Source organism: Felis catus, chromosome B3, assembly GCF_018350175.1.
Source record: "Felis catus isolate Fca126 chromosome B3, F.catus_Fca126_mat1.0, whole genome shotgun sequence".
NCBI classification, from domain to species: domain Eukaryota; kingdom Metazoa; phylum Chordata; class Mammalia; order Carnivora; family Felidae; genus Felis; species Felis catus.
This window is the reverse complement of record NC_058373.1, coordinates 111,121,916-111,147,863: the sequence shown is the minus strand read 5'-3', so window position 1 is coordinate 111,147,863 and position 25,948 is coordinate 111,121,916. Positions and strand designations below refer to the sequence as shown.

The 25,948-nt window shown below is 45.5% G+C and overlaps 1 protein-coding gene across 5 annotated transcripts; it reads left to right on the top strand.

Moving 5' to 3' along the window:
* The first annotated feature begins 1,434 nt into the window (after positions 1 to 1,434).
* MAX (MYC associated factor X) lies at positions 1,435 to 25,845 on the top strand. Of its 5 annotated transcripts, none has more exons than XM_023254759.2 (5): positions 1,435 to 1,707; positions 2,470 to 2,496; positions 10,166 to 10,273; positions 22,924 to 23,053; positions 24,322 to 25,845. In XM_023254759.2, the coding sequence occupies exons 1-5, from the start codon at positions 1,672 to 1,674 to the stop codon at positions 24,507 to 24,509; spliced, it is 489 nt and encodes a 162-aa protein (XP_023110527.1). In that variant the 5' UTR covers positions 1,435 to 1,671; the 3' UTR covers positions 24,510 to 25,845. The 5 variants fall into 5 exon arrangements, with proteins under 5 accessions (XP_023110527.1, XP_023110528.1, XP_023110529.1 ...); NM_001009866.1 differs by having other exon boundaries at positions 1,672 to 1,707; positions 22,930 to 23,053; positions 24,322 to 24,509; XM_023254760.2 differs by lacking the exon at positions 2,470 to 2,496 and having other exon boundaries at positions 1,436 to 1,707.
* Positions 25,846 to 25,948: the final 103 nt, after the last annotated feature.

Genomic DNA, 25,948 nt, shown 5'->3' with positions numbered 1-25,948 from the left:
ACAAAGATCTGCTTTGGTCTGTATTCCCCCACTAGATGTGAAAGGAAGACTAGGAGACCAAAATATTTAGAAAAGATGAGTTTAATTGCAAGGATATGCAGACTTCATTAGGATTGAATCACTATAAGTAAAAAAATACAACAGCTATTTAAAGGAAAAATGTAAAGGGAAGATTACCATGTTGACATCGGTCTTTTAAGCACTGATGATATGCTCACATGGGGAGATATGTCACATATCTCCAAATTTCTGGATTCAAAGGTTAGTGATAAAATGGTTTTCATTAGGGAATCAGTAACTTAACGGAAAAGCTCGAAATGTCCTTCATTTTGGACACCGGATGTACAAGAGTAGTTCAGTTACTTTACCTCAGGATTGAAAAGTGTCTTGTTTTTCCTTCCTGTAGGACTTGCTGTACACTCTTTAAATGATGGTGCCGCAGTATTGCTTTTGTTTCTATAGATGTGAGCTGCATGAAGTCAGGGACCCGTCCAGTTTCATACACTATGACATCCCCGTGCTGGCACATCGTAGGTGTTCAGTATGATTTTAACTGGATAGAGTGCGGTTTCCCGTTTTGATACTTTTTGCAATTCTTAAATATGGCACTCTGAACTGGGCACTCCCTAATCTACGTGGGCGACAACAAACTCAGAAGGGGTTTTACTTCCAAGTAAACGGTTGATGAAGGTCGGGGGTCAATGAATGCAGGAGCCTCACGATGAGTAGCAGGCATGGTTACCCCGCGTGAATGAATACAAGATTCTCAAGGCTGGGAGCGGTCCGCCAGCAAGGCCGGTTATCCTGCCTGTCCTGTAACACCACTTAACACCTGCCACTGACACCTCCCCACAGCCAGATCCCAAAGGTACGCACGGGCATTCGGAGCCGCGCCCCCTAGTCTGCAGCAGCAAGATCTGCACCCCCCTCCCCTCCCCCGCCCAACCCCGGCCCTAGTGGGTTACGCCCCAGGGCGCAATGCAGAGCAACTCAGGCACCAAAAAGACAAAGTAAAACTAGTCGTACGAGGAGAGGCAACGTTATTTAGGCAGCCGGCTACTCCCCCAGAGCCTCCACCCTGCCCCCTGGGCCCGGCGCCCAGCGCTCAGACCATGCCCGGCTCCTGGAGCCCCAACTCCCTCCACGTGTCCTATCTTCCCAGCAGCCTCCTCTGCTGCCTTGGGAAGAAAACCTCCTGACAACTCGCGGTCTGCGGACTACGACTCCCAGCAGGCATCGCGCCGCTTCTCTCTCCGCCCCCTCCACAGGACACGCAGGCGCCCTGGGCTCCGTCAACAGGTTGGGCTGGCGACGACTATATGCAGTTCCTTATGGGATTTGTAGTTTTACTGGCTCCAGCTGGGCCGTCAGTCAAAGGGACGACAACTACAAGTCTCGGCGGCCCCAGCGTGACGGGCCCGGTCACGTGGCAGGGGGCCGACCGGGCGTGCGTGCCGCCGTTGATCCGGTGCTGCAGTGAGGAGGTGGTTCTCGCCCGTGTTGTGTGTGTGTGTGCGTGTGTGTGTGAGTGTGAGTGAGAGAGCGAGTGAGTGAGTGAGTGAGTGTGTGTGTGGGGGGACTCGGCTTGTTGTTGTCGGTGACTTCCCCCTCCCCTGCACCCCTCCCCTTTCCCCGCCGCCGCTGCAGTGGCCGCTCCCTGGGCCGTAGGAAATGAGCGATAACGATGACATCGAGGTGGAGAGCGACGTGAGTCCTGGGGCTTCTTCCTTCCCGTACGGGTTGTCAGGCGGGGACAGCGGCCGGGGCTCTCCGCGGGGCGACGGCGGCAGGGGGTCGGGCAGCCTCCTCCTCTTCCCCCCCACCCCCCACCCCCCTCGCCTCCCCCCCCCCCCCCCCCCCGCCCTTGACTGGGACCGCCTCTGTCGCGCTCCCGGCTCGCTCCCCTCCGGGCTCCTAGCCGGAGCGGCCTTCTGGGACTGGAGGTGGGGAGGAGACACGCGGCCTTTGGGACCCCCACCTCCCCCCGTGGAGGAGGGTGCTGCGGCCTCCCGCTCCCACCCTATACCGCTCAGGATCCGGGGGACTGGGACGGGGTGCGCCTGGGATCCCATTGTCCGGATCCCGGGTAAGGGGACGACGCTCAGGACCTGCCCCCTGGGTCCGCGATCACCCTCTTCCCGTGACCCGCGGATCCTGGGGGGTGAGGGAGAGCGGACAGGTTGGGAGTGCCCAGATACCCCGAGCTGGGTGCGAGGGGGAGGAGACAGTGCTCTAAATCCCCTCCGGCCGATGTCGGATCCTGGAAGGAGGGGCGGCGCTCGGGACCCCCCTGCCCCGCTACCGGATCCCGCTGGGGTGATGTCGGCGTGGGGTGGGGAGGGAGGGAGGGGGGTCGGGCCGACTCCCCACCCGCCGCTTCCTCCGCCGCCGGCATTTTCTTTCTTATTATTGAATGTGAAGTGTAAAAATAACTTCTATATTTTCTATTTTTTTTCTCTCTTATTCCAGGAAGAGCAACCGAGGTTTCAATCTGCGGTACGTCTCCTACTCTCCATTTCATTTTCATTTCCGTTCAGTTCTAGTCCTTTTTGGGGTCAGAGAGAAAAAGAGATTGTTCTATTATTTTTAATATTGTAGTAAACTCTCCTGTTAACCGCTAAGGTGAGGCGGGGCCTTGTTCTGGGGTTCTAGGTGGGGGGGTCGGGTTTGCAAATATCATCATTCTAGACTCAGGTGATAAGTTTCAGTGGACTGTAGGTGAGTGAAAGGAGCTGTTTGCAAAGAAATGAATCGTTCAGTAGTTTTCACGTGGGTGATCTAGCTGTCACTTTGTAAGTGTAAAATGAGAAATGTGTCATTCTGAAGTAAATTGTATTATTTTGGGCCAAAGTTGTCAGATTTACTTTGGAACAAGTAGGTTCTAAACAATACATGCGTAGTTGTGTGAGGCTGAAGCCACATGCGAAAAATCATCTTTAACCAAAAGTCATGTGATTTCTATAGGCCTATAGAGTCTAGCACAACCTGGTATTTTTCTAATGCAGAAATTAGAAATGTAGAGGAGCCAAAGGTTGAATAGGAAAGTGTCACAAACAGCTTATTGTGGTCTATTTGCGTTGAAGGAGAGGTATAAAGAAAATAGAAAAATTGTTGAGGAAAGCGTGGCATTGCAGAGACAGATTTGCTAAAAGGTGGCGGTTGAGATCATACAATGTTATCAGTAATTTCTCAGGGTTTTGATATTAATGTTCTCAGTAGATGTTCTGTGGATTTAGATAGACACTAATCTCATGCCTTTCCAGTCTGGGACAGTGCGGTGGGTGTTCCATGAAGAGATTAGAGAAAGAAAAAAAGAATAGACACAAAATAAATCAGAGTCAGAGGGAGAGAAGTACATCAGAGTGTCTTAACATTTGACAGATGGGAACGGTACAGAGTTTATAGAATGGGGGTTCAAAAATTCAGATGCCTCTGGGGGGCCCAGGCAGTAAGATCATCAGGAATAGAGAGCAGAGGTGAGGACTAGGGCTCTGGACAGCACATGTCTTTACTGAAAAGACAGCCATTAAACTCCAATGGGTTGTTGTTATGTGGGAGTGAGGGCTCACTGTTGCCAGATCTTCCTGTTTTGAAGAAAGATTAGAAATCCAGATTTTTTTACTTTTCTGATTGTTGACATGATGTTTGGGGACTTGTTAGAATTTGCAGGATGCCACTTTGATGCTTCTGTTATCACAGGATAAAAGCATGTCCACTGCCTTGTACCTACTGTTCAGTAGAGCAGGCAGAGTTTCTGCAGGTTCTCCAAGCAGATAGGCATTAAGAAAAATGTTTATTGAGAGCTAATATTTCCATAAAATCTGGAGTATGAAGTTGTTCCATAAGATTTAAAAAATTATCTCTGGGTAATAGTCACAAAAAAGATTTTGCTCTACTTTTCCTTGAAGTATTGTCAGATACTTACCTTTACACATGTATTTGGAAATTCGGTTCCTTTTTTTAGTTACTATTACCCTTAATGGTGTGAATGTTGAGTTTCGTGTTTAGAACCCAGTCTTTTTAAAACATTCCCCCCCCCCCCAAGTTTCCAGTTATAAAATGTATTCCAGGGCTTGATCACGGTTGGAGGATAGGGATTGGTTAGGCCTCCTTTGCAGAATCATTATTTGAATTAGAATTACATTGGCTTTCCAGTGAGAGAGTTTTCTTTGTGAAAGTTTGGCTTACAGTTCTTGAAAGCTTTCTGCTTTTCAAAATATCCATCCACATGGGTATTGATGTAAATTGCTTTATTAAATTATTAAAATGTTTCCACTCTCCTAGAATGCTAATGTCATTGTTTTTCTTAGATATTTTTAGTTTGGTGTTAAGGTGCCTAAGATCTTTCTCTTTGATTTTGGGAGGTGGGCAGTGGGAGTGGATTTGATTCTGTTTTTAATTTGACACATCTATTTGCTGAAACTTTTTTGTTTAATTTTTTTTCATGTTTATTTTTGAGAGAGAGAGAGAGCGCGCGCGCGCGGGTGGGGGAGGGTCAGAGACAGAGGGAGAACAGAATGTGAAGCAGGCTCCAGGCTCCACACTGTCAGAACTGAGCCCGATGTGGGGCTCGAACTCACAAACCATGATATTATGACCTGAGCCAAAGTCGGACACTTAACCAACTAAGCCATCCAGGCATGCCTATTTGCCGAGACTTTTAAACATTATCTGGCAGAAAATAATCATAAGAGCATGGAAAGAAGAAGCAACAGATAAATTTTTATGGCATATCAAACAATTATCATGAACAAATAGGGTAAAAAGGATTTCGGGGTTTTTTTCTCTGTGAATACATCACTTTATTTCCTGCCGTTTAGTATAGATAATACATTTTTTTTTTTTTAATTCGGAGGGAACTATTCATAAGCTTTGTATTCAGAAAAGGTTGTGGACTGTGAACAACCAAATATTCAGGACTACAGAAGAACTTCTGACAAGTTATTTGGAAGGTTCTGTGAGTCCTAATGTAAAAAGAGACCCTCATTTGTCTTTTATGAGGTCACTACAGTAGATACAGCCTTACTGTGTGAGAAATTTAAGATTCTCTGCAAGAATAGTTAGGAAGTGAGGTTAACTCTAACAGAAAGTGAAACTGATTTGGTGAATTTTTTTTTCTGTTGCCTCAGTGCAAACGGAAAACAGCTTCTCCAGTGACCAGTAAGCTTTGTAAAGGAAATAATATTTTTATTACTAAATTTTATGCATCTCACAGTCCCACTGGTATTATCTTACTCTTTTTTGGAGGGAAAAATCTGCATTTTAGAGAAACTTTTCTGGGACGGGTATGTTTCATACGAAGTAAATCCTTTTGTTTTATTTCTGTTTGGGAAGTTACTTTTGGAAAAAAGTGAAAGTAGACGAGAAATGTAGGGTTAGTGTGTTAGGAAACTCGAGGCTTATTATCCATATCAGCTGGATGTGTTAGAGTTACAGTATATCTGTTAAGGGGTATAGAAACAGATCTGTGCAGTTTCACGTGTGGGTCTTCCTCCTATTAAATATTTTTAACTTCGTAGTGCTCTGTGCTTTGTTGGGAATTACAGTCTATTTAGAAGGGAATGAGCTTGGTCGTCTTTGAGATTGGAATTTACTTGGAAGCCACTGTCTGTTTTACCTGGAATTAGTTGCGTAGAAGTGCTGCACGCTGCATGTAATTTGTGTGTGCTTCAGAGTGTTGACAGTGGTACAGAAATGCCAGGCTTGCTTCTTAAATACGCCTGTTTGTTAGAGTAAAAGGTGTTCTTATGTTTTAAAGTCCTTTTTCAAGATGCCCGTAATGGCGAAATTGTTGATCGTGGAATCTAACTTGGTTTTCGATTAAAATTTCATGACCAAGGCATTTTTAATTTCTCAAATGGCTGTAGTTTGAGAGCATATTTGGATAATAGCATTCCCAAGTTCTTTTAGGCACCAAATGACGCCAAACAAAACAAAACAAAGCAAAAAACAAAAAAACCCTCAAAAACACATGTATTTAGTTGAGTTTAGAAATGTATAGTAGGCATTTGGCTTCTAGCAGGAGAGGTGTTGGGAACTTGAAATTTATATCTTCCTATTAAGGACCTTAGTGGTTTCTCGTCGCAGCTGCCCATTATTTCATGTTGCAGTTTTCATGTTGATTAAAATGAGTTAAGTTGCTTAGAAATTCAGTTTTATTTCTCCTATTTGCTTCCCATCAGAAGTAATAAATAGATCTTTTCTGATGAGAATTTTGAACCTATGTATTTTCCATGGTTGTGTTTAATAAGAGTAGCTTATTAACAATAAGCAACATTATCTCTCCTCTAAAATGCAATCTTTGAATTTCTTAAAGGCAGTACGTGTTTAGTGAGCAACTTTCAGTATATGCTGAGCATTCTTTGTATTGGAGTTAAGAAGATTCTCCTTATAGGTGGGGTTAGATGTCAGATAGCCCGGAAATGGCATCGTTCTCGAAAACCTTGTGCATCCTTGAATAATGGAGCATTTATTTCCCCCTGCTGTTTGCCTACCTAGAATTTGTAGGAAATGAGGCTGCTAACTGATGTAAGGCCTTGAAGGAAGATACATTCTCTGTGCAGTAAGTTGGAAGGAAATAATTTAAAGAGATTTCCCTCGATTTTGAACACACCTCCTTAGCTTGAATGACCTCCTGCCAGTTTAGCAACTTCTTGGCTAGCAAAATAATGTTTGCTTTCAACATATAATAACACTTAAGATACACGTGCTTGTTAGTGTCAGAGGTGGACAAATTGTAGGTGAAGATTTTTGCTCTGGCTGCCAGTATGGAAAGTTTGGTGGAAATAAAACTGAGAGGCTGGATAAAAACCTTGGCAGAGATGTCAAAGCTGGAAGCGATTTGGTGCTGGAGTTCCTGTTGAGCATCTGTGGGCCACTCTTCAGTATCGCACAACCCTTTAGGATTTCTTTTAGCCTGGGATGCCCTGAAGGAAAGGTTTTTTGGCAGAAACTGCAAATTGAGTGTAGTTGAAGAGTGGCAGCATCCAGCCACTGCTCCTATAGGATGTAAGGAGGAAGGCATTTGCGGGCCAGCTGTGTAGCCCAGGAAAACCTCTGCTGTCTTCTAGAATTTGTTTGGTCCCATTCATCTTCATTCTCAAACATCTCAGTATGGGCAACAGAAAGCTGGCTGATTTCTTGAGTTGAGCTTTATTTAAGACACACAGTTGTTTGGCCCTTCCCGCACCCCACTCCCACCCCCTTGTTTTAAACTAGTTTTGAGTTTGTGGGAGGATCTCAGATGCTTTACACTGGAAGTCTTTACCCTGTTTTTCATTCTCAACTCTGAAATCTTGGCTCTTTCGAAAAAGGTTTCCAGCAAGTGAAGACTGTTAACAAAGCAGTGATAAGCCTGGCAACTGGCCCTCCATTTGGATGATTTGGGGCGGGGGGGGGGGTGCAGGGGAACATTATCGGGCTGGATGGATCTCTGTGGTTTGGAAATGTTTCCTGAACAGAATTCTCAGCATTGTGTAAAGGTTTTTCATATGGTCTTTCAAGCCACTAGAGGTATCATTTAGTCTAGAGTTGCCTGGAGTTAGGCATGTTAGTTCTGCATATTTTTAATTTGCTCTTTCAGATGAGGCCTAAGGAGGAGACAATACTTCATTGCCATTGTCTCTGAGAGCTTTGAAATTGACTCTGGTTAAGAGTAACTGCTTGGGATGGACATGGCAACAGGGACTGGTCTAAGATTCTACCCTTCTGCTAGTTAAATTGGGCCTGGAACCACCACAGAAATTCCATCCACTACTTCGAGAACAACAGTCCCCAGCCTAGGCTTTCTACCAGGCAGTGGACTGCTGCCTTTCCTTGTTGAGCCAACTTCTCAAACTTGGCTGGCTCCCCAGATAAGAAGCCAAGATTTCTGCTGATGGTCCACAGCCAAGTTCACTTAACAATCCTCTAACCAAAAGACTTGTCCATTTGAGTCCTTTCAAGGCTCAGTGAATGGGAAGGGGTAGTGCATTGTGGGGATGATTTTGGTGTTAGATTATACCTGGCTCCACCTGTCTAGTGCAGGCCTGAGTGAAACCAAGTTCAACTTGATTCTAACCTTTTGAGATATGTAGGACTCTCCCAGAAAGAAAACAGACAATTAGGATTTTATTTGTATCAACGAGAGGAATTGTGGGTAACTCTGCTGTCACTGCTTCTGTGCACAGCTCTTAAGCCGGGAGGAGGGCCAGGAATCAGGGTGATTTAGTAGACAGGAGTATCTTGGGCTGCTGCTGGAGACCAAAGCTGTGCAGTTAATTTGCATGTAAATAAACCATCTTAGGGAGTAGGTAACAAATGCTAGAGAGGCAGATGTCCTCTCCACCTTCTCAGTGCTTTAGGTAGAGTCAAGGTTAGAACCCAGCCCACCTTACCTGTGTAGGTGACTAGAGGGGACAGTAAGTTAGGAAAGGACTGGGTACTTAAATATGTTCAATACTTCCAAGTTATTTCATACTGCTGTTAGAAGGCATCGGCATTCTTGTTCTAATGCTGTGTGGTGCAGCACACCTACCTCTAGCCTTAAGTTATCTGGTGTCCAAGCTTGATCATTCCCTCAGTGTCCCCCTAGATTTCATATGTCATTGGAGTTCAGCAGGCACTCACTTTACCACGAATTCAGACTTTAACAAGGTTAGGAGGGTGTTAGAAGTGCCCAGGCATCTGCCCTGAAGATGAGTTGCCATGCCATGTAGAAAGAACCATGGCCATGATGGGAACCAGGTGTCCGATTCAGCAGAGCTACAGGTGAGGTGTTGTGCTTGAGACACCAGGAAGGGACTTTGGTTACCACAGCTCCTCCCAGCCTCCTCTTCCTCTGTAATGACTCAGACTTAGGCTTATACAGTAGAATTCTAAGTCCTTTCATTCCCATGACTTGTCTTTATAGATTTTTGCCTGTGCATCTTGTCTAGTACAAGGATTCATTTGAGGCATTCTTGTCTAAGCCAAGTTATTTACTCTTGTCGCTTCATATCTAAAGTGCCCGGTGCTCTGTCTGGGTAGGTTAAAGCTACCCGAAATTTCCATATACAGACTTGCTCTTTGAGTAGCTCAGCGCAACCTTGTGTATTCAGGGTAAATTCTCAGAGTGTATTATTCTCCATAATTCCCAAAGTGTGGAAGTGATCAAGGTTCTTGCTTTAGACCTAGTTAAGTGTCTGTGTTCCATTTGGAGGAAATGCTCTTTTATTAGGGACCTGCTGAAGCTCTCTTGCAGTGCTCTCCAGCACTCTCTTTTGCCTGAAGCCAGCGTATTTTGCCGCTTGTGATTTGTCACCAGTCTTTGTCGCTCTCCAGCTGATAGTTCTTTGTGATTCTAAGCAGGACAGGATAAAGACTTCGGTCCAGTCTGTGGGTATTTAGATACTGCCAAATAAGCTTGACCTGCCACAGGTGCCTGAGGAAATTTATTCAGAGCCTGTGAGTGTCAGATGATTTGCTGTCTAAGAACAAACTTTCTGGCATAGCCTGTGTGAGGGGAAGCCCTTGGCAGGATGGCACTGTGGATCCACTTTAAAAAACAGGAACACAGAATGTACTTGGTGTCTTTATCATCTCTGTCATAATCTCAGATTCACGCATCTGGCTTTTCTAGAGGTTTTAGTTTCGACTGTATGATTTGGTGAGCAGGTCTTAAACTAGTCCCTTTTAGCAAGCTGGAGCCCAGAGCAGACTCATGGTGATGGGTTTCACATGAAAAGCACTGCACCAGTGACTTTACTCCTTTCCTGGGCACCCACCATGAGGAATCTCTTACAGTGGGGGTGATCACATTTTATGAAGGGGCCCCTCTGGAGCTTTTCCCTGGTCACTTCCTAACCATGGACTGGCGGCTGTTCTGTCACATAAGTAAGTTGTGGGGGAAGACTGATGTTGCAGGAGAGTTGCACTTTGTCCCCATGAATAACTTTTATTTTACTTATGCATGAGCTGGATGCATCGAGCTACTTTGGATGTTCCTGTCGCAAGCCTTGCTCACCCCTTTCTCCCCCTTTAGCAGATCCTAATTCTGGAGACTCCTAACTGCCCACCTCGACAAATCCTTCCCAGCCCAATCGCCAGGGACAGCGCTGACAGCATATACTTCCAGGCTATTCCCCACCCACCTATACCAAGCAAAAGGAACGACATTGCTAATGTGCTCTTTTTCCCATTCTTCTAGGCTGACAAACGGGCTCATCATAACGCACTGGAACGAAAACGTAGGGACCACATCAAAGACAGCTTTCACAGTTTGCGGGACTCGGTCCCATCACTCCAAGGAGAGAAGGTGAGTTTATGGAGAAACTGATGGCCACAACTAACCTGGAACTTGCTGTGGGGCTTACCAGGCCACTCACCTATCTGGAAAGAAATTACATGGTTTCCTTACTTTTTGATTTTTGGGGTATCATTACACACCTACTCTGTCCTTAGCAAATAACAACAGATAAAATGGAGCTGCTTGTAAGACATTAGTAGGAGTTCTCTTTTAAAATCAGTATTACTTGTAAAAAAAAAAAAAAAAATACTCCTTTAAGAATTTATTATAACTATAGTATAGGGAGCAGCCCATAGAAGTTTGGGATAACACTAAGGATTTCTGAGGTTAGTGATTCCCTAGACCTCCACGAGAATTTCTTTTGTATAGTTCAAAGTTAGTACTTCTTTTAAATGAGACCTCTCAGGAATGTATGTGAACCAACCTGGACACTAGTGATCTCCCAGTTCCAACAGCTGTGATTTCAAGGCGTATAAAGAGCATGTTAAGCCATGGGACAAAAGACTTAAGGAAAGAGACATGTTCATACGAAACGGAGGGAAAATAGTAACTGATCTTCTCCTGCTTCCCTCCGCCCCACTGATGGCCTTCCAGAAACTAATGTTTTCCCTGGAGAGGTAGGCACCAGCTGTTTCTACATTTGAAAAACAAAGTTGGAAGCTTTGAGTAAAAAGCGTATGGGTTGGGGTCACTTCTTGGAATTTGGAAAAAACATCTGTTTGCACAGTTAGTTATATCCTGAACACAGAACGTAGCCAGCTGCTCTCTGCAGCAGTTCAGTGGTAGAAATGGCGGACTGGAAAGAGGGCCTGTGTATTTCTGTTTAGTGATACAGCGTTTAAAAAAACAGCTGTTTTAAGAAAAATCATTGCTCTCAGGTATACTTTCCGTAGCTCTCCTGATTCAGTTCTGTGGGTGGGGGTCCTGAGTTTGGTTATCCAGAGCCAAATTTGGAACCATTATAGTTTCACTTTGTTTATACTGTCACTCTGGTAAATCATGTGCTTTATACCTTATCTGAGGTGTGGCCTTGTATGTGGCTGAAGCATGGAGTAAGTCTGACCTTTATGAAAAAACAAAACAGGCCAGTGAATACCTAGTATTGCAAAACCAGAATTTGTCATGGGTTAGGCCTACTTAACGTGGACTTGCTTTAAGTGTCCTTGAACTAAGGTGCTTACCTAGGATAACAGCATTCCTAGACACAACACCGTCTAAGCAGCACAGGAAATCTTTATGATGGGGAGACAGACTCATTCTTTTCGTCAAAGTACACACATGCAAAGGATTATCTCTTGTGTTTGTTTGAGCTGTTGACAGTCAGTGCTTACTCATATGCCATGGTATCGATTAAAACGACTTTGGTGAATTAAATGGAATGAGCTCCCTTCTCTTAGGTCTCTCGCATCTAACCAGGAGTGGCACCTAGGCAATGTTTCCCAAGAAGTGGCCTTTGGATCACTCATGTCAGATTTACTACTGATTCTTAGACATTCTTAGGTTTGAGGACACTTTGGGAGAGGTTGGTCATAGGAGCTCAGCTGTACCATTTTCCTTACCCAGCCTATTTTACATTACCATAATAATCTTCCTTAAGTCCTTAAAATCACAGTATCCTAAATCCTCTTGTCTCCGTTCTTCAATGAAGTTGATGATTTGAATTTGGTAGCCTCTTAAACTGAATAGTCATTCATTGTGGCCAGTTCATTTATTCACTCAGTCTGTTCATCGAATGCTTATTTGAGGTTTTTCTACATGGCAGGAACTGTTCTAGATGCTAGGGAGACAGCCATGAACAAAACACACAAGCAGAGGCGCTTATTCTGGTGAGGAAAAGATAGAAAATGAGCTAATAACGTAAAATATATATAGCCTTTCAGTTAAGTGCTGTGGAGAAAATTAAACAGGGAAGGAAGTTTTGCAGTTTTCAATAAGCCAGACAAAACTCACTGGCAGGGCAACATTTGAAGAAAGGTTTGAAGGAAGTGTGAAAGAAAGAACCATGTACCTATCTGGTGATGAGCAGTCCAGGCCAAGGGAAGGCAAGTGTAGTAGCCATAAGGCAGGAACCTGGGAGCACTGCCGGGCCTGTCCAGAGCCGAGGCCAGAGTGGCCAGGCTGGAACTGCAGGGATGGTGACAGGAAATGAGGTCAGAGAAGTAGCAGGAATAGGGGAGAAGAGCAGTCAAGAGGCCAGGTTATTGGAGCCCATTAATAAAGCCCTACTGTGGGAATTTACCCGGTGCCTTTTTAATTTCAGAGTCCTGTTCTGTGTTCTAATCCAGATATTTCACACGGAGCATGAGTAAAGTAACCCTGAGCCCCTTCGCATCTGAATTCCACCGTCTACATTGTTTTCCTTATCTGCCAGCATTGTTTCATAGATGCTGTAGGGAGTCTAGCAGGAAGAGTGCTTTGTCTCTCAGTCTTCCCTGTGCTCATTAAATGTTGTAATTTTTTAAAAATACGGTATTTGAACCTAAAGGAAATTGGCTAATTCTTGATTTGGATTGCAGTAATTAAGGTTGTGACATTGTGTAAATAATCGTGAGTTTGGGTGAGCTTCAAGTGGATTCTTGCAGGAAAGCCTCCAGGCTCCTTTGATTTGAGCATTTTTAACTTCCATGTGACTTCTCACTTAATATTTGAATCATCTGTCACGTGTCCTAAGCCTTTTGATTTTTAATGCGAAACCAGTACTGAGTGAATTGGATCCTAACCAAGAATGGAGGATACTTGTATTAAAAAAATAGCTTTAAATGTGAGACCCAAACTCTATCCTCAGCTTCCTTTATTTATACTGTTATCATAAACATTATAAAAAATGATCACCTTCTGTGTAAGAAAAAAAAATCAGTAATCAACATCTGTGATGCAATGTAAAAGTAAGCACAACAGTTCTCTGAGGTATTATGCTAATAGAATTGGACGTTTGCTATTACTGCTGTTCCTGCCATCATTACTGTGTCAGAGATGAGGAAGCAACTTGAGATCATGGTCCCTGTCTGTAGCTGAACAGGGACTAGAATGCGGGATTGCCAATTGCCAAGGTCAGTCTTTCTACCATATCTTGTCTTTACGTTGGGAGCTCCCTTAAGGTAGAGCCGGTATTCTTGGCAGTATGTCATTCAGGGGCTATTGCTAGAATACTCTCCTCTGAGGTGGTATATGTAGGTGCCACTGAAGTGCAGACAGTTGAGGATCATTTAACTCTGTACGTTTTTCTGAGTCCACATAGCTTCTCTGAGAAATAGACCATTGTAGTCGGTGGTCCATTTGGGTTTTGCCATAGGTCGCAGCGTTAGCAAGTAGACTCTTGAACTCTGTTGTGTAAGTTTCTTGTTTCCCATGTAGTTCTTCCACTGGACATCCCACAGGGAAAGATGAGATGGAATTAGAACCATCAGCCAGTCAACCAGAGTAAGGGAGTAACGACTGTTCTCTGGGAAGACATTACTTTTCTGGAACAGAATTATTCTTTGTTTTAAGGGCAGTAGGTTGGGTGCTAGGGAGGGTTACCCGATGGCTTGCTGGCACTGAACTCATCCTGTTGATGTGGATTCAAGACCTGGTGGCCAGCCCATTAGTTTGCCTTCACATGGGGATATAATTCTTCCCTCCACCCCCTAAGTTAGCCCCAGCATCCAATCACACTGTCTCCTTAGCGTGGTTGACTTTAGTGATAAAAGGTTCTATTGCAACATTGCCATTTGTAGCTGTATGGTGGTTTATAGAAATTTCTCATTTTTTAAGTCTCTTCCTAAATGTGTTTATCTTAATGTTTATTGGTTTCAGGCAGTTGTGCTATGGATTTCTCCTTTCTGGATAGAGCTGTGTTAAAAAGAGAGAACATAACCTAAGATGAAAATAATATCAGGGTTTCTTTTAGTGAGCATTAAGTTCAGAATTCTTTCCTTTTGGATGAGAACATGAGGGCACCGCCCCAGTCAGCTCCTGCCATAGACTCTGGCACGTGGTAATTCCCAGTACGTAGCTGTGGAGTGAGAGTGCCAGAGGAAACCGTGGGCTTGCTCAGTCCTTGAGCAAAAGAACATCAGCCAACATGGTTGTGCTCACCTGTTTAGTTAAGACCCAAGACCTATGTGAGTGCTGTAAAGGTTTAAAAGGTATAATAGTGTCTTCTTTTGAAGGTCTTGCTCCCTTGTTGGGAGAGAGGATTATATGTAATACCTAGCAATAATAAGGTAACATGCTGAGCATCGAAGGAGAGGTTAAAATACTGAGCTAGTCTGTTTCATTTCCATGGAAGCCTGCTTCCTTAACATGTTAAGGCGTCTGTCAAATAACTCATTTGTAACCGGGAACCTGACAGTTCTTATAGCTGAAGGTCAGTGTCCTGTTAAAGTCACTCAGCACTGTGACCAGGGCACTTATCCCAGTTCTAATTGTGTAGCTACCCGGTGAATGTCTGCCCGTCCTCCACACTACACCATAAGAAGTACCACGAAGGCAGGGAAAACAGCTTCTGGTCGTATTGCTTCCCTCAGTTCCTGGCACAGGAACTGTGCAGAGTATTTGTTAACTAAAGGAAAGAGGCCCCCTGTCCATCCACTCCGGCCACGTTATACTGGGAGAGGCTCATTCTGGTGGGCGCCTCTTAAGGCGTGCAGTTCATTTGGCAACACTGTTTCTACATCATATGGGGCTGTTGAAGGGATTATGTTGTAGATGAAAGTAAGGCACATCCCTGCCCTTTTCACCACCTTACTCATTATTACCTGACCAGACTCCAACCTGTGCAGTAATTTGCTTCACAACTAGGTTTTTCAAAAATTTAATTTTCTACCTTAAATTTATTGTCCGTGGTTGCCCGAGTCTCCATTAATCCCTGGGTTCAGCAAATGTAAGTGTACTGATTTATTGAATTCCTTGTAAACTGTTTCTGTGCTACTGAAAACCTTTCCAGGGCTTTTCAGTGCCCCTCAAGGTAAGGATTGGTATTTTATGTTCTCTAAAGAAGGTGCCCACCTTGCCCTCCTGCTTTTTCTCCCCTTTCCCTGACTGTGGAGCAGTGTACACCCTCCTCTTCTCCCCCAGAAATGTCATCTGTTGGAGTTCCTTCCTTCTCTCAAGGCCCAACTCCAGCCTTACCGCCCGGATGACATCAGGGTTTCACAGTGAAGAGACCCACTCACAAGGGCCCCCCAGCCTGTGCACTCTTGGCTGCTGGAGTGCCTCCATGTTCTCTTTGCCGGGGCCTGTCTGCCTGCCTGCCTTCACGGCTCATATCAAGCAGTTCACCACCCAGAGAACCCCACAGTATTGCTCCCCCATCAGCCCCAGTGGTCATGGGCTTCATGGGGCCTTGCCTGTGTCTCCCTTTTCTCTGTGACCATCTTATCACCTAGCTAAAGGGTGTGCTTCTCGAGGGCAGAAGCCTTGTCCACTCTTCTGGAAGTCTCTGCAGTGCAGAGCAGGGGAAGGTTCACTCCTATGGAGAGGACTAGAGAGCCAGGAAACCGTACCTAATGCTTTTCCATCTCGAGATTTGAAGGATACCCAGTTGGTTTCCAGGGCTTCCCTTCAGCATTTCTTTCCTTGCAGCAAAATTACAAAAGTTTAGGAAAAATGGGAAGAAGAAAACCTCCCCTTCCTCCAACCTATAGCTTTCTTTTGTTCTAAGATTTGAAGACAAGTGTTGCCCAACAGATGTTTAATGTGAGCCACAGATACAATTAAAAAAATTTTTTTTTAATGTTTGTTTTTTGAGAGAGTGAACAGGGAGGGGCAGAGAGCGAGGGGAACAGAGGATCTGAAGCAGGCTCTGCACCCTCAGCGAGAGCCTGATGTGGGGCTCAAACTCACGAACCGTGACATCATGACCTGAGCTGAAGTCAGACGCTTAATTGACTAAGCTATCCAGGCACCCCTACAATTAAATTTTCTAGTTGACACAGTAAAAAAGTAAAATAACAGATGAAGTTAATTCTAATAATATATTTTATTTAACCTAGTATGCAAAAATAAATATGACTTCAACAAAATCCAGTATATTTTATGCTTACAGCACAGCTTAATTTAGTCTAGTCACATTTCAAGTGCTTATTAGCTATTTGGACGACCATGCACTTTAAAGACCTGTCTCCCCACTGGACACCCCACTTTAATATGACTGACATTGGGTGCCATCTTAAAGTGAACGTCAAAAGAAACTTGCCTTTTTTAGTTCTCCCCCAACAAGCTGCTATTATGAAATCCATGGAATAATTGATGGCATCTAAGAAGCAAGGAGATGATGGTGTCACCAATCTGTGTATTCCCTTCTGGTTTCTTCCTCTGCACGCCTCACATGGGAGAAATGTTACAGCTTGCTGTTTTCACGTACCATGCCTTTTGCCCAGCTGATGATGTATTCATATATTTAGTCATTAGGCATGTTTCTGTTGGCCATTTAGGTTGCTTTTCATTTTTTGATTTTATAAATAATGTAGTGATGACCATTTTGTTGCAGGTGACTGTTTCCATAGAGTTGATTCCAAGAAGTTGGATTGCTAGGTCTAGGAGTAAGAACATCTGGGTTTTGCCATTTGTTGCCAGAATTCCTCTAGAGAGGATTGTTTTCATGTCTTCATTCTTTCCTTTCTTATTCTTTAAAGCAAATTCAAAAGACTAGTCTTTTAGGGGAGCCTGGGTGGCTCAGTCGGTAAGTGTCCGACTTCGGCTCAGGTCATGATCTCACGGTTCGTGAGTTCGAGCCCCGCGTGGGGCTCTGTGCTGACAGCTCGGAGCCTGGAGCCTGTTTCAGATTCTGTGTCTCCCTCTCTCTCTCTGCTCTTCCCCCACTCACACTCTGTGCCTCTCTCAAAAATAAATAAACATTAAGAATAAATAGACACCTTATTTAAAAAAACACAAAAACAAAAACAAAAGACTAGTCTTTTGACAGTGTTTTGAAAGTACCAGTATTACCATCACTGGAATTTTTTTGAAGAGGGGGAATTAATTTAGTAGGCAGAGTTAGTAATTAATTTTGTATTTTGTTTGTTACCTGGAAGATTAAATCCTTTTCCACATGTTTATTTACTAGTTGTATTTCCTCTTTGGGGAATGTGTGCTCCTGTCCTTCATGGTGAAACCTTGATGAATAAGTGTCACACCCTCATCTCACAGCATGTTTGAAACATGATTTGTGTTGACTCTTAAACAAATGTCTGACTCCTGGCTTTAACTAAGCCCCGTAAAGGGTATGATGCCTTCCCATAGTAAGCCACAAAATAGTCTAGGCTGGGGAGGGCTTGGTAGCAGGAAGCTTTGAGGGTTGCTCTGATCCCACAGCCTCCCTTGTTGGCATTGATGGGGGTTCCATTTTGGAATGAACCACTTTAATGCAGGCCCAGATTTATTGTGCAGATTCTTTAATTTTTATTTTCAGAAGATGACTATTCCAAATGGAAATGTATGTAGGCTTTGCCTTAGCTTTCTCTTTACCTTAATATGTGTAAAAGGTTGTGCAAGGTATCAGAAAATAAAGGTTTTATGTCTCCTAAAATATGTAGTGCAAAACAAATGTCAGTTAGTGAGTAGTTCTTTTTTCATTCCCCAGGATGTGGCATTTTGGTTCTTGAGGGAACAAGGCAGTGGTAACATCTGATTTTGACAGTGAGGAGGGAGGAGGAAAGGTGATGAATACGACTAAGGTGATTACTTCTCGAGTCAGGGTTAGAACCCCAGGGAATAGCAATGGTGTTCCTAATGTGAACATTCTAGCACTACTCTTCTCTTCCTTACCTCTCTCCGCCTGCTTTCTAAAATAACGTGGCTTTTTACACAAATCCAGATTACTGTAATAAGCCTTACATCTCCAGAAACATGTGGAACTGTGCCTTATGTAAAAAGTTTTGATTTAGTAACCTTGGATTTTATCCGAATGTCAGTGTTAACTACTTCAAGAAACATTTGAGGCCTTAAGAAGGTTCTAATTAGAATGAAACTCTTGGGTTTGGATCCTTTTGTAAAATAATGTAGTCACTTCTTGCAACACATGAGGTGGGTGCACTGTGTTCCCAAATGGAGTTCTAGTCAAGTGGGTGCCTCTCGAGGCTGAGTTGACCCTTTCTTCTGTCTCCTTATTGCTGTGGCACAAGCTGGAAAAGGGGCAGGAACCTGCTGGGCCCCTTGGCCACACCACAGTGGGTCTTCTTTGTCCATATTGGTTTTATCCTTGTTAGGTAACGAGGCTAACCGCACTGTTGAGGCTGGTGTTTCCCCTCCTCCGGGGTCAGGTTCAGTCCTAGATAGAGGCAAGCTATCTTGCATCCTTAGGCTTTTTCTATTTGTCTCTTCTCTGCTAGAAGCCTGTTTGGTTTTTGCTTGTCTTTAAAAGAAAAAGAAAAACAATCTTCCTTCAATGCTGCTGTAATTACAAGCTACTTTTTTTTCATTTCTTACTTTGTCAACCTAATTTTAAAAAACTAGTCTTCAGCTTCAGCTCTATCCCTGCACTCATTAACTGTGCGGGGGTGATTTACCTAAACTCTGACTCCTCCAAGGAAACCATCCTCCCTGGGTCTTTATCGACATCAGTGTGGACAAATCACATGACTCTTCCGTAGTCCTTTCCCTCCTGCTCAGACTCTTCTCTCGGACCATGCTGTCAATGCATTTCTGTCCATCTTTTTTATTAGTTCCACAGTTTCCTCTGTGCTCCCAAAATAGAGGTGTCCTGGAGGCCTTGGTTCAAATCCTGACTCTACTACCTGCTACTAGGCAAGTTAGAGCGCTGTGCCTCTGTTTCCTCATTTATAAAATAGGGGACGTAATACATCAGAAGGTTGTATGAAGACACCTGGCATTAAATAAGTGCTCAGTAAGTGTTAGCTGCTGCCATTCTTATCATCGTCATCATTTGTACTGCTGTAATGCAGCTGGGGCTTTGGGACAGGACCTGGCGGGCGGGGCTGTCCAGTGAATTTTTGCATGGCTCCCACAGGTGAAGGGGGAACCCGAGGAGCCACTTTACATTGACTCGCACGGTCACATAAGAGGCCCAGTACCTCTTTGGTCCCCCCAGCCACAGTGTGTGCTGTTTCAGGGCTGTGTCCAGACCGTTAAAGAGATCGGTTTCTGCTCAGAAAGGCGGAATCAGAATTTGTGCCTCCTAACTGTAAAACCTAGCAGGGAGAAAATTATCCCAGTTCCTAACAGGTATCCAAAGGCAACAGTCCATCTGTGGACACAATGACTTACCAAGTTCGGTCTGCTCAGTCACTCACTCACAGATTGCTGACTTAGCTAACCCTGCATTTCAAAAAACAGAAACCGAAAGCCCTGGGCCATTCCATAGTCCATGCTCTAAAGCCTGGGGCCGCACACAGTCCTACCATAAAGCCCAAGGTTCTTGTCTGTTTCTTTTTATTGTTCACATAGTAGAAACTCCTAAAGGCGCGAAGGGCCTGCCCACACCTTAATCTTGTGGCCAGGCATGTGATCATATGGTTTGGCAAGTCAGGAAGAGGGGATTTTAGATGTCTAGCATTTTCTCATCTCAACCTTTTGCAGTCCCTCCAGCGCCAACCCCCCCCCCCCCGACCCTGGACTAGATATGCATGTAAATTTGGGGGAATTCTGTATTCTGTGCTTTAAGTTTTCTCTCGTTGGATTTTACTTGGTGAGTACTCTGGGAAGGGCACAATTAATAAATTAATTGAACTATTCTTTTGGACTTGGCTAAGAGGTGGCCTGGGACGCTTCTGCCTTCAGGGGATAATGGAAGGGCTGTGCTTAGCCCTCTGGAGGCCTTGAGCCGGGTGTATACCAATCCCACCTTCTTTGGGGACCTCTGTGTTCTGAGCATCTGTGAATTTTATCTTCGTGTGAAAACTGCCCTGGAATGGAAACTTGCACCACTCACAGGATCTTTTTCCCTTTTTGGTTTGTTGTGCTCTGCTTCCTGCTCACTTTCACTTCATGGTTTCATGTGTAAATATGTGAAGAAGAAACTGGTCGCACACAGGCTGCTACTCAGTGTGGTATTTCATTAAGAGTCCTCACCAAACATTTTCAATCTTGCTTCTTTCCCCTTGTTCCAGCTGCAAATGAGTAGTTAAATAAGGGCTAGTGTTGCTTTCTGGGAACTGTTAGTGGAAAAAATAGTCAGATTTAAAGAGAGACTGGGATGTGAATATGCACAGCAACTGGATCCTGATGGGGTGCATAGAATTTGGAAGGCTGATTGGGGTCTGAGAGAATTTCTAGTCAGATAAGAAACAGCCACAGAGAGGGGCGCCTGGGTGGTTCAGTTGGTTCAGCATCCGACTCTTGCTTTCAGTTCAGGTCATGATGTCACAGTTCCTGGGATTGAGCCCCGCATCGGGTACTGCACTGACAGCATGGAGCCTGCTTGGATTCTCTCCCCGTCTCTCTGCCCCTCCCCTGCTCACGCTCTCTCTCTCTCAAATAAATAAGCTTTAAAAAAACCACAGAGAGAAAGATTATATCTGCAGTCACAGAGCGCATTAATGACAGAGCCCAGAATGCAACTGTCTCCTGGATGCCTAAATTCTTCCTTGCCACTCTGCCACCTTTCCTACGGTGCTACTTCTAAATTCCATCTCTAGGGGCACCTGGGTGGCTTTAGTCGGTTAAGTGTCTGCCTTCGGCTCAGGTCATGATCTCGCAGCTCGTGAGTTCGAGCCCCATGTCAGGCTCTGTGCTGACAGCTCGTGGCCGGGAGCCTGCTTTGTGTCTCCCTCTCTCTGCCCCTCTCCCACTTGCACTCTGTCTCTCTCTCTCAAAAATAAACATTAAAAAAAAAAATTCCTTCTGTAGTATCTAGAGAAGCAGAGTATTTTCATTACTCCTTTCTAATTATGTGCCCCCCTTTTTTTTTCATTTTATCCCCTAATAATTAGACCTAATAAGTCCCCTTCAGCAGAAATGGGGAACAGCAACTGAAGTAGCCTTGCAGCCAGAGTTGCAAGCCCCGGTGGCACGGTACTCTCATTCTTCCTACAGAAGGTGCCCTATTCAAGAAGCACACCTGGCTCAGTCTCCACTCTCATGCCTATGCCGTGCTGTTCTCCCTGCCCAGAGTGACCCGTTCCCACAGATGTCACCCTGGGTTAGACCAGGCTTCACTGTTTCAGATGGGAGCGCGCACGTGTATGCCTGCGCACACACAGAGGCCGAGGCCCATGCCTGGCACACAGTAGGTAATCACCCCAGCCAGAAGCCATCTTTCCCATGGCCTTTCTAATCTGTGCTACTCAAGTTACAGTTGTTGGTGCTGCCCTGTGGTTTGTCTGTGTATAGATATATTTATCTCCTCAGCTAGATAGTAAGTAAGCTTCTGGGCTAAAGAAGTCATGACTAATACATTTTGTTTCCCCACAGTGTCTGCTCAGTTCCTTGCATATAATTTGCACCGGATAAAAATGGTTGAATATGAACAATTTCCTTTTGAGGAAATTGCCTTAAGCATGCTATAAGAGGAAAGCCTGGAAATTCTAGTACTTGTGAGGACTGGTGAATAAATCCAGGCCTTGCAAACTTCTCTGATGCCCAGCCCAGCCCGAGGTATATAAATTGAGATTGTCAGGATTTAATACAAGTGGATTTAGTTTTGCTGTCCTGAGTGTGGATGTTTTCTCTGCCTTTTACCCCCTGTTGTGTTCCGCCAGGATTGTAACACAGAATTGTCGAGTACTGCCCTACCCCGAGTAAGAAATTTTGCTACTCCTCAGAAGCCTCGGTGGCCTGAATGCCACACTCAACTTCTAGACTGCCCTGCCTTGGGCATCAGTCCTCTTGGCTTTGTACCATTCTACCTGTTTGGCTAGTTGGCTGCTTGGCCGTGAGTAACTCTGGCCATGCTTGCAACCTGGAGGGAATCTTCCAGGCATGTTTGGCCTTCAGGGGCAGAGTAACCTGACATCCATTTTAATGGCTTATCAACTTGTTCCTCTAACAGGGCAGTGCCTAGGCTGCCCACGGCTGTGGTAAAGGTGTGGTTGCTTCCTGAACTGGCCCAATCTCATGCCCTTCCTGTGTTGACATCAAGCTCTGACAGCTTTCACAAAAGCCTCTTTAGCCAGGAAGGCTGAAATGGTGACACAGCAGCACAGCTCAGTTGGAAATAGGTAACACAGTCAGGGTTTGTCTGAAATCTAGGGACCTTGGGGGAAAATTTTGAGCCTCCTCCAACTCCCAGCTGGCTCCCACCGAGATCTTGCTCTTGTCTCACTGGACCAGCTGCCCGTAGTCACACCTTAGCAGAGAGTGAGTAGCCTAAGCTCTCGGCTAAGTAGTAGTTCAATGTTTTCAGACATGGCCAGGCCGAAAGTTGAAAGCAATCTAAAGAACCAAAGGGGATGGGGGGAGTACAGATTCAGGAGTCAGATGGATCCGAGTTTGAATCCAGGCTCTGCCACTATCTAGCTGTTGACTTTGGCTAACCGAGTAAACTTCTCTGAGCCTCGGGTCCCTGGTGGAGCCGCCTCTCAGAGAGTGCTGTTGCATAAAGCACTCGACGCCTTGACTGGCACAAAGAAGGCTCTTAGCAGCGATTCCTGTGTTTCCTCAGCCTTGTCCCACCTCACCCTCCTGCTTCCATTCCCCCGTGTTGCTGTGGCAGAAAGGCATGGTTTCCTCACCGCTTGGACTAGGTCTTTATTTTGTCCCCTTTGCTTTTTTTCATATTGCAACAGGCATCCCGGGCCCAAATCCTAGACAAAGCCACAGAGTATATCCAGTATATGCGAAGGAAAAACCACACACACCAGCAAGATATCGATGACCTCAAGCGGCAGAATGCTCTCCTGGAGCAGCAAGGTGAGCACGGGAGCCGGTGGGGCAGCCGGCCCTGCTGTGCTCCGGCCAGGTCGGGGCTTCGCACCTGGGCCTGCAGAGTCAGAACCAGTCACGGAGCGCGTGCTCATAAGCAGCGGCAGCCCTGCTTCTTGGGCCTGAATAGTTGAGTGTTAGAACCATCCTGAGGAAGGACCTGAGCCGCCAGTGAGGGAACAGTGGAGTCTAGGGGTTGGACATTTGGAGACATTTTTTCTGACCTGATCTCTCCCCTTCTTGGGGCTCAGGTGCTCTGCCTGCGGTAGGGGTCACACCTGGCATCAGGTGTCTCAAAAGAGCTTTGAGGTCCTTGGATTGGAGTGTGCTTTGTAAGTACCAGAAACTCCAGGTTTTCAGGGACAGTGAGCCCTCCCCGTTGTCAATGGTAGTCCAATCAGGGCAGCCTATGGGCCAGGCCCATGCTGTTCTCCAATGCTCACACCCACCTTTTCCTACAACCACAGGGGAAAGCGAGAGCTGATCAAGTTCTTTGTTCCTGGGGAATTCACTTCTCTTCCTCCCTCATGGAAGATGCAAGTAAAAGGAAATGCAAGTAACCACCTGGGTTAGAACACCTCAAATAAAATAAAATAAAATAAAATAAAATAAGATAAAATGAGTGGGTTGACCTTCCAGGCTCAAGATGAGCTGAACCCCGAGGGATGGGCAGTGGGGGGCAGTATCGGGTTGGTTACTGGGCCACGCAGCCTGCATGGAGGGGCTGTGTGTCGAGAGGCCCAGGTATGCTGTGTGCATTGGCGACTTGCTTCCAAGTGTCCAGCTTGTCTTTCCAAGTGGATCTTGTACGAGAGAGCTAAGCCAGAACTTTTCTTTGGCCGACATCTTATGTCATCCTTCCCTGCTGTTGTGTGGCCTTCACACCCTTGTGGAGCCTGGCATCGCCAGGCCATCTTCTCTGTCATTGTGCTGCTGGGTCCCACAGGGAGCGTATGCTCCTGTCTCTACAGTCGACTTCCATGGCAGGATGGTGACATCACAAGCCTTCTCTTTAGGGTTGGGAGGCATTGCAGAGTGGCTGGCCATGTCCACTGGCCCCCCAGGTCTGGCTGGGAAAGGAGGAAGGAAATGAAGTGTGTGGGTGGAACAGGCACCAGAAGGCAGTTACTTCTGAGCCACCCTGAGCCTCGGGGGCCAGCAAGCCCATCGGAAGAACAGGCTGGACCCTGAGCTGAGACTCGGTTGCTTCCCTAGTCTCCAGAAGGCTGTAACCCGCTCGCTTGGTTGCCTTTCAGTCCGTGCACTGGAGAAGGCGAGGTCGAGTGCCCAACTGCAGACCAACTACCCCTCCTCAGACAACAGCCTCTACACCAACGCCAAGGGCAGCACCATCTCTGCCTTCGATGGAGGCTCAGACTCCAGCTCGGAGTCGGAGCCCGAAGAGCCCCAAAGCAGGAAGAAGCTCCGGATGGAGGCCAGCTAAGCTCCGCGGGGCAGGCCAGCAATACAAACTGTCTGTCTCCTCCATCGTCCCATCCTCCTTTCAGTTCATCCTTAGAACCCTCAGAACCATTTAAGAGACTCTTGTTTTCCTCTTTTCTCTTTTTTTTTTTTTTTTTTAATTTTATTTTTACGTAGAAGCTCTTGGACAACAGCTCTCGTTCTCCTTCCCCATTTCCACAAGCTTTTTTTTAATGTTTCCCTTCAGGGATTCCCTGTCCCCACCAGGAATTTTTAAACCAAAATACCCCAACTTGGCAGCTTTTTCTGTGGAGGACAGACGGCCGGCCGGACCTCTGAGCACATGGTGTCCTGACCACCCACCAGCTCCTCCAGCCCCGCCGGGCACATGCCCGGAGGACTCCTGCCCCTCCCAGGCCTTTCCTCCCAGGCCACCCTCACCTCCGTTTGATAGACTTTGTGAATCTGTGGACTGCTCTACTTTAAGAAGATGACCAGTTTGGAGTAATCAGAATTAATCCCCCTTCTTTTTAAGTTTTTGTTTTTGTTTTTTTCTAAAAAGCTATTTATCGCTCCTATTGAAAGGCCAGATCCTTGAAGAAGTTTGTGGTATAAATACAAGTGGGGACAGATTTGCAGCACAGAGTCTTTGGCCTGTTTCACTCCTGCTTCTCCCAGCCAACCTTAGGGAGGGCTGCGTGACACTCGTGTGGTATGTGTGGGGACAGCGGGCAGCAGTGAAGTGGTAGTCGCCAGGGGGTGGTAGGGGGTGGGACAAGGAGGGAGGATTGGGTCGGGTAGAGGTTTTGTATTGAGGGCCAGTGATGATGTTTTGATATTTATTTCCTGCTACTGAAATTTGAATCTGAGTGAATTGTCCCTATTTCTGATGACGTCGGTATTGCAAAGCGACAGATTCATAAAGTAATGATCAAATCTTCCTTTCTTTCCGTGTGTATTTCTAAGAAATAGAGCCAACTGATTTTGTATGTAAATACCAAGAGCAATTTACCTGGTACTAAACCCGCACCCCAGTGCGGACCCTTCCCCACCCTGACCCCCTTCCTGTTCCAGCTGTCCTGGACCCCGTTCCCATTGTGTGATCCAGCCCTGGTCCTGGCTGCGGTCAGCAGATCCCAGTGAAGGGTTTTGTGTGTTTAGGCCTCATTTCTTTGTCTTTTTCCTACTCCGTTCCTGGCATTTGCTGATTTCTAGTGTGTACTCTGTAGTCTCAGTCCGTGTTTGATTCCATTCCATGGAAATAAAAAGTATGTTGTACATACTGCCCAAGAATTGTCTTGCAAGTTAAGGCTTTCCCCTTTACTATAAGACTATAAATAAAAACTTATTTTATCCTTCTTGGTGGTGGTGTCTTCTTGCCCTTGTAGAGGCCAAGACGGTTAAGGAAAGAGCCCTCTGGAGGCCATGGGGGGAAACCTGAGAGAGAAGCAGAGGTCACTT

Bases quoted from the DNA above. Each gene is read 5' to 3' on its own strand.
- MAX (XM_023254759.2), top strand. From the start codon at position 1,672: ATGAGCGATAACGATGACATCGAGGTGGAGAGCGAC. The intron at 2,497-10,165 runs GTACGTCTCCTA...CCATTCTTCTAG, and splicing joins AACCGAGGTTTCAATCTGCG to GCTGACAAACGGGCTCATCA. The intron at 10,274-22,923 runs GTGAGTTTATGG...TTTTTCATATTG, and splicing joins CATCACTCCAAGGAGAGAAG to CAACAGGCATCCCGGGCCCA.